Source organism: Corvus moneduloides, chromosome 1 (assembly GCF_009650955.1).
Source record: "Corvus moneduloides isolate bCorMon1 chromosome 1, bCorMon1.pri, whole genome shotgun sequence".
Taxonomy (NCBI): domain Eukaryota; kingdom Metazoa; phylum Chordata; class Aves; order Passeriformes; family Corvidae; genus Corvus; species Corvus moneduloides.
This window is the reverse complement of record NC_045476.1, coordinates 6,562,569-6,570,767: the sequence shown is the minus strand read 5'-3', so window position 1 is coordinate 6,570,767 and position 8,199 is coordinate 6,562,569. Positions and strand designations below refer to the sequence as shown.

Genomic DNA, 8,199 nt, shown 5'->3' with positions numbered 1-8,199 from the left:
ATTCTGACACTGACAAGTGAAAAATTGGGGAAGGAAAAACACTGTAAGAGTCAGGATTGCTTTGTATTTATTTTTACTTAAAAAAAAAAAAAAAGCGACTAACGTCAACCCCTTCTTCCCTCTTTGTACCTGTGTGATACCCCGGGCCATTTTATCAACTGGGATTCAAACAGAAACCTAAAAGCCCCTGGAGACACGCTCAGTGCCCGGCTCTCGGGATGTTTCTACTCGCACCCTAGGAGCTATCGCTCCCCACCACGTCTGCAAGTCCGGCGAAGTTACCGAACCTGCCCGCCCCAAGCACGAGTCACCGCTCTGCTCTTCTGTCCGTGCACCCCGTTTCGTGATTCAGCATCCGCACCCCGAACCCGCTCCCTCCGCTCCGGCTTTGGGAAGGAGGGAACGAAAGACGGAGGGGAGGACGGCCGGGCTGGGGCCCCGCGGGGGGCGGCTCGGGGGAGCCCTTGGGGCGGTGCCCGGCGCGGGGGCCCCGGGCCGGCGGCCGCTCCGCACCGGCGGCGGCGCTCCGCTGGAGCCGCTCCCGCCGCAGGCAGCGGAGCGCGTCGGGGCAGCGCGCGGGAGGAAGGTCCGGGGGCGCGGCCGCTTCCTCGCCCCGTGGCCGGACTTTTGTCCGGCTGCGAGGCCGCGGCGCTCCCCCGCCTCCCCTCGGAGCCCGAGTCCCCGCTGGCCTCCGGGACACGTTAAATCCCGTGTAATGAGGCTTAACCCCGCCCCGCAGCCGGGCGGGCAGGCAGCCAGCCGGGCCCCTGCCCGGGGAGCTCCCTCCCCCCCGCCCCGAGCGCCCGCAGCTGTTCCAGCCGGAGCTGCTGGAAAGCGGCCACGCTCCCCAGACTTTGTCTCCCTCGCACACAGCGCTGAACTCTGCTCCCTCCCTCCTTCCCATCCCCCGGGGCGCCCGCGGCTCCCCCCGCCTCCACCGCCCCGAGCCGCAGACGCGCGGCGGGGGGAAGGGGGAGCGCTCCCGCCGCCGGGCTCCAGCCGCCTCCCCGGGGGCTCCGCGGGGCTCGGGGGGGAAGCAAGCGCCGCCGGAGCGGGCACCGAGCGCTGCCCCCAGAGCCGCGTCCTGGGGAGCGCAGCCCGTGTGCGGGCAGCGGCGGGGGCTGCCGGCTGCGGAGCGGCCGCTCTCACTCACACGGGGCTTTTCCTTTTCCACAGGGAAATAAATTAAAAAAAATAACAAGGGCGGGGAGGGGGTGGGGGAGCGCTGGGACAGCGGCCGGGGCGCGGTGCTGGGTGGGGTGCGCGGAGCGCCCCGTGGCGCCGCGTCCCGTCCAGGCCCCGCTCCACGGTTTCCCCGCAGCCCGGCGCGGCACCAGCCCAGCCCGTGAGGTCAGCGAGGCGGCGGATGGGTGCCTGCGCCGGGGGACGGGCGGTGGGCGGGCGGGGCAGGCGCAGTGTGGGGCCGCGGCAGGGGAGGAGGAGGGCGGGCGGTCGCTGTGTCTATGTGTCGCACTGGCGGGGGGGAAGGGAGGCGGGGAGGGGGGGGTTACACACCAGGGCAGCGCCGGGATCCCTTCTCCACCCCGCGGGGAGGGGGCAGGGCGCCGCCTCCTCCTCCCCCTTCCTCCTCCCCCTTCTTCACCCTTCCTCCTCCTTCTTTCCCCAAAGTTAAACTTCCTGCTCCCGGCCCGGCTGGGAAGGGGACGCGGAGCCCGGCCGGACTCAGCCCCTCGGCACACACAACAGCTGGAGCTGTCAAAACTTCCTCCGCTCGGCCTCGGCCCCCGCCGCCTCCGCCGCCGCCGCCCGCTCCTCCTCCGCCCCCGGGGGCTCTGCGCGGGGGGAGGGCGCAGGGCCAGGGTACAATGAAGCGGCGGCCGCCGCAGCCGGGCAGCGCAGCAGCCGGAGCCGCCGCCAGCGCCCGGGGCCTCTGAGCGGGGGCGCCCAGCGGCGGGACCAGCCGCGTCTCTCTCGCTCGCTCTCTTCACCTCCCCCAGCCCCGACAGACCCCGCCGAGCCCGGGGAGGGTGTTATTGTGTGTGAGACCCTTCCTTCCTTCCTCTGCGCTTTCTCTTCGCCCCCCCTCCCCTCCTCCTCCTGCTCTCCCCATGCTGCTCCCCCTGCTACCTGTGCTGGTCGGCGGCGGCTGAGGCCAGCGATGCGAGGCGGAGGTGGAGGAGGCGGAGGTGAGGAGGAGAGGAACCGCGGGAGCAGGAGGAGCATCGGGATCCCCATCACCATCCTCATCTTCATCCTCATCATCATCATCCATGTGTCTCTCTCGTCCTGCTGACTAGGATGTCAACGGAGGACAAGAGTCTGGTGGTGGCGGTGGTGGAGCCGCCTCAGCAGCAGCAGCAGCCCCCCGAGCCTGGAGCTCCCCCCCCAGCAGCAGCAGCAGCAGCCACAGACAAAAGACCTAGGGGCCGGCCTCGCAAAGATGGCGCTTCCCCTTTCCAGAGAGCCAGAAAGAAGTAAGTTCAGCGTTTGTGTGTGCGAGGCAGAGAGGGGCCGGGGCAGGCGGCCAGGCGCAGGCAGAGCTGTCAGTGGAGACTCGCTGCTCGTCGCCCCCTCCCTCTGCCTAATGCCATTTTGAGAAGGGCCCTTCTTTCTTCTCCTCCTCTCCCCTTTGCACTTTCCCCTCCTCCTCCTCCTTTTTCACCTTTGTCTTCCTCCGCCTGCTCTCCCTTTTCTACTTTTCTTTCACCATCCCTATTCCTTTCTTCTCCTCCTTCTTCGGAGTTTCTCTGTAGCTCTTCCCCCTTCACCCTCTTCTTCCTTTTTCCCTTGCCTTTGCACCTTCCCCCTTCTCCTTTTTGGGTCCGTTCCCTTCCAGGACGCTCGGCTGCCTTCAGCGTCGCCTGGGTACTCCCTGTGCGTTGACGGTAGTTCCTCGTCGCTTTCCCTTGTTATGCCCCCACCCCCCCTCCTCTTTTTGGGAAGGAAAACACGGTTCTCGGCGGGTGGCGGGGAGGACACCCCCGCACCCCCCGCGCACACGCAGAGTTGAGGCAGGAGTTTCTCGGCGGCGCGGGGGGAGCTGTCAGCGGCCGCCGCACTGAGGGACGCGCCGGCGGGACGGTGCCGAAGCACAACAAACACACGGAGGGAGGGGGCGGAGGATGGTGGGGGGAGCCCGTTCCCAGGCGCTGGCAGCTTTCCCTTCGCCGCAGCCTCTCCCCGCCGGGGGCGCGGGCGCTCGGCCGCCCCAGCGCCGCCCCCCCGCCCCGTCGGGCCGCTCCTGAGGGGCCGCCCCGCTCCCCGCAGCCCCGGGCGGGGACCCCGCCGGGCCGGGCAGCGCTGCCCGCGGAGGGAGCTGTGGGTGCCTGGGGTGCGGGGCCGGGCTGTGCTCGGCAGGCCCCGGCGGCCGCTTCCCGGGAAGCGCCGCTGCCGCGCTGGCTGCGCTCCCCGCGGGTTATTTTTGAGTAGGATGGAGCTTGCCATGGCATAGCTGATGGCAGCGGTAATAGGGCAAAGCTGGGCGGCACGTTTGGAGAAGGAACGTCAGGAGGTGACCGAAACAGCTCCTGCGCTGTGGGGTCTGTCCGAGTCGCGGGGTTCAGAGGTTGTTCCCTTTGTTTTGGGGGACGCGCTCAGTTTGACATTGCCGTGTTGGTCCTGGCGAGGTCCCGGCGCTTCCCTAAACGCCCACCCCAAACCTCGCTGCCAATTTCCGTGCCGGAATCATTTCGGTTGGAAAAGACCTTTAAGGTCAAGCTCGACCATAAGGTCACAGGGGAAGTCCACAACATGACAAGGGATTCTGCTGGGTTGGACCTAAATACAGGCAAAGGCTTTGCATCTTCCATATGCGTTTGTTTTTACAAATATGTAAGTATCCCAGGACAGAATTATCATTAGTTTGGGATACATGAATTTTTTTGTTGTTGTTGCCATTGAGGAAAGTTTACCTGCAAAGATTTTCATGCCACCTCTGGTTTTGGGGAAACTATTGTTTACAGCTCTCTCTTTTCATTATCTTATGTATTTACCTGATAGAAATTTTAATATAGCGGTTGTTGAAAGTAGTTGGCAAACATGTACACGAGGTGAAGTGCTTGGGTTCATCTCCTTTGTGCTTAGTTTTACATACTTTGGTTTTATTTCTACTTACAGAATCCAAACCTTCCATGGGAAACTTTTGAATGTCTTTATTTTAAAGGAATTTTTTTCTGAAGAAAAATGCAAATGCAACTGAAATGTATCAGTCTGCACAAAAAACCTAAATAGTGTTACGTGTGAAAATTGACATACCTTGTTAGGCCAGTTTGAGGTTGTGTATGCACTCTTGAGGAAAAGTGTGTGTTAAGGAAGTAATTCCTTGCCTTCACTTAGGTTTTTGGTGTCATGGGATTGTTGTTGGCTAGGTTTAGGAGGAAATAAAATATTCCTGTAAAAATATGAACTTAGGTTGACATGACTGTGTTTGTGTAAAAGTGGGAAGTTAAATTAGCTGAGATAAAAATTAAAATGAGTCAATACTCTTTTTGTTCACACTCTGATTGTTCCTGGCTGGTGTGGTGCTCAGTGTCCTGCTGCATCTTTGTGGAAATCCTGTACTTTTGGTAAAGGCATTATGACATAAGTCATAAATGCGTCCGAAACCAAGATTTTATAAAAAAATAGTTATTTTCTAACTTGCGTAGTATAGATATACGTTGGTGGTTTGTAGTTGCATCCATTTTGGGAAGAAAACTGTTTTATTTTGTAAGTTTTCCTATTTAGAAAATACTCATTACACCTAACCTAGCAAATACAGAATAAGACAACTAAAACTATTTTCTATTTTTTCCTTAAGAGTGCTTGGTCCTGTCTTCCTTTTCACTTCTGTGCTTTCCAGTTGGATTAATGTGCCTCATGTAAACCAGATAAAAGAGCATATGTCAGACCATTTTCTGTACTGTAATCACACGTCTAAATCACTATTAGCCAGTCAAATTATTCAACTGCTTTATCCCATTGTAGGAAATGTTCCATTGAATGTTCAGTCTAAGTGCAGTCTAAGTAATGATAAAACGAAGAGCCCTGCATTAAACTGGGAAAACCAGAACAGAATAATTCCTCAGCTATGGATTCCTCCATTAAACAGCAGTGCCATATTGGAGGGTGCTCTAGGTTGGTACTTTACCTTCTTTGAAGGCCATGTTTTTAAGCAAATTTGATGAGTTTAAGCAGACAGATGGAAAACTGCCTTGAATCTGCTTCTGTGAGATGCCAGGGATTCTCAGCTCTTCCCAGAAGTAGGCTTATATTAAGGGAGCAGAGGGTTCTTCAGCAGGAAAGTGCTTGCCCACATCTCATTCTGCATTTTACCTGGTTATCAGTAAAAATTCCAGTGGTGCTGTGGACACAGATAAGTACAGGTAACAGTGGAGGCTTCCTGTAGGTGAAGAACTGGGAATCAGTGTCATCAGTACCTGAAGAGAGGTACAGATGGTAGAATGTGGTGCTAGAATGGCCTTTATCATTGTTTGAAGGATGTAGCTTCATGGCAGCACTGTCAGGAAAGTTAAGGTGAACAGTTCATTTTTATTATTTGTATTGTAGTTGTGCCTAGAGGCCAGGGCACCATTATACTACATACAGTACAAATGCATAAGCAAAGGTTGCTCCTGTACAAACAATTTCTTAATTTAAATGTAAAGATAAGACAGCATGTAAATGTAAGAAGTGTATTGGGAAAGCACAAGGGAGCTGTGAGAATGCTGTGAGCAAAAGGACATGCAGAAGTTCAAGTACCCTGGCTGTCTCAGCACTGGGCAGCGATTCACAGGCATCCGACTCGGAGGATGTAGTTAAAGCAGAGTAGCGTTGTCACCCTGAGGATTTTCACAGGTAGTTGGTTTCCTTCTTGAACTGCCAGGCCAACACTCCTATTTTCTTCCTTACATTTTGACAAGGGTGTATCTGTTTAGAGTAGCAATTTGAATTTAAGAGGTGGAGCAAGAAAAGGCCATGCAGAGCCTTGAAATTGAGAGCAAGTAGGTTGTTCATGCTATGGTGCATCAGGAAGAATGCACAGAACTGTAATCCAAGCAGTGAACAAGCAAAATACTTTATAGTGTCCCCTTTCTGCCTTCAAAGGTAGACCGATTGAATTTATGAAAGTTGGAAAAAGATAATAAAGTTGCATTAGTGAAGCTAGGACATGATGGAGAAGAAAGAAGCTTTCCAGATGCATGGTTAAAAGCAATCTTGCTGGTATTGTGGAGGAAAAATGGAAATAATTAGGTGCCATCTCACTGTATGGCCAGAAATCTTGAGAACTTAACTCTCGCTTGGTTATACCTTAAGTTCCAGGGTAAGGACCTGAAGAATAGGAATGTGGTCAAAAAGAAGTTTTAGAGGAAGAGTTTTAACTATATTGTCATTGTATGAACAGCTGGTTACTCATGAAAATGTATCACAATAGTATTGTACAGGTGAAGTAAACATTTTTGTAATCAATTTTAAGTACTAGAGCTCTCTTAGTCTTTGCAGGTTATAAGCAGTACAAACAGATGCAGCTTCTTAGCAAAATCTAGTAGCAAAACTTTCATGGATTGTGACCCTTTGTAGATCAGTGTCTGAGCTCTCTAGTGAGCTCAGACAAAGAAAACCTTATTTTCAGCATCCATCAGATCTTGATGTATGTTGCAAGTTATTTTTGCAAATGTGTGTAGTTTAAAGCAGCATATGATAATGATTTCAGAATTGTGGAAAACGTTTTGTGTTTTTATTTTTAATTACCTGTGTTTTAATTTCCATAGTAGTTTTTTATTACTTTGTCCAGCGTAAGCTGCAGTAGGTTTTCAAAGGCCATTGATTTCACACATGCAGATAGTTTTGAGGACCCTTAAGCATAGTATTTTTTGCCAGAAAATGATTATTGGAGAATTTTTATCGTGACTTTAGTTGCATTTGCATTAAGGTAGGCCAATATTTAAAGATACCTACTTTCATTTTAAAAGAACTTTAATGTGTTGGATGAAGCTTTATAGCTCAGCTGTGTTTCTTTAGTTCATCACACACCTTCTGTGTGATAACTTGTGTCTTTACTTGCCTGCCCTTTTCTCAATTCAGAATTTAACATTTGCAAATGTAAGATGTATGTTGTGTTGTAGAATAAAAATGTTCCTAAATTCATGATCGCAGTTAGGGAAGGTCATCACTACCTGGCAAGACTGAGGTCGTTTGATGGATGAGCTTTGTACAACTACTGCACAGAAAAGGGTTAAGGTATTAAAACAAACACTGGCCTGTACAAGCCACGTGTATCAAACTGTTTGGCCAAAAGCCAGAAGGCACATAGTGGAACACAGAGTGAGGAGGAGATGAGGTGTGAGGATTGAAGTTGGCTCTTTGCAGAACAGGGCTGAGCTTTGTGCCATTTTCTTCAGCAGCTCATGTTGTGTGACTTCTCCACTATATTTGCATTACCAAGCAATTCCCCAACTGCTTTATGTATTTTTTGCATAGGAGCCTGGATCACAGTGCTCAGGAGGTGAATGATATCTGTAGTAATCTTAAGATTTTCAGTTCTTGATAAGTACTTGTGTAATGGATTGGGTTTATCAAGTTGTTTTGCCACAATGCTGTTAAAATACGGATTCACGTGGTGTCCTAACTTGTGTCTATGGGTGAGTGAAGTTAAGCTTAATGCTGGAAATAGATGCACAGTTTCCCCAATTTGAAACAGACTGCACTTGCTGTGAAGGGCTCTTTGAGACTTTTTTTTGACATTTCAGTTGTTAGTTTCTTTAAGTTTGTATTTAATGATCCACTGAACTTCTGTAGCACTTGTCATGAGGGGACCTCCAAGAGCTGTCACAGTATCGTGACAGATGAAGTATGATGGCAGTCTGTGAAATCTCAGCAGATTGGTCACAAGGTGTGTCTTGCCCAGTCTCTTGGTTGCTAGTCTGAGCCATCTACACACCAGACATCTCTATATCCTGTATGCAATGACACAGGAGACTTTTCCCAGCTTAAAACAATAAAACAGTTCCATTTTCTTGGCTTTGCTTGTGGGTTTTTTTTTTCTTGTTAGCATGTTCAACTCCTACTAACTTCTTGTCATTGTTCTTTCAAAAGATAAGTAATTGGAAATGGACATTTCTATTCTTTGTCATCATTTCAGCTGAGAGATGGTTTTCCAAGGCAGTTGGTTTGCTGAGAATAGGTGAACTCTGCCTTTCTCAGGCTGGAGTTGTTTTCAAGCTCCTTGCAGCACAGCAGTATTGGAGGGGTAGCAGGGTT

The 8,199-nt window shown here is 51.9% G+C and overlaps 1 protein-coding gene across 7 annotated transcripts in view; it reads left to right on the top strand.

Annotated features, from left to right (window-relative positions):
• Positions 1-2,061: 2,061 nt before the first annotated feature.
• The window catches only part of KMT2C (lysine methyltransferase 2C), a 193,872-nt gene continuing 187,734 nt past the window's right edge, over positions 2,062-8,199 (top strand). For 6 of the 7 annotated variants that reach the window (XM_032098805.1, XM_032098830.1, XM_032098797.1 and 3 more), the window contains exon 1: positions 2,248-2,435. In XM_032098805.1, coding sequence (XP_031954696.1) covers positions 2,260-2,435 — 176 coding nt within the window. In that variant the 5' untranslated portion in view covers positions 2,248-2,259. Of the gene's footprint in view, positions 2,148-2,247; positions 2,436-8,199 lie in introns of those variants that run through there. The other variant, XM_032098772.1, reaches the window with a different exon arrangement.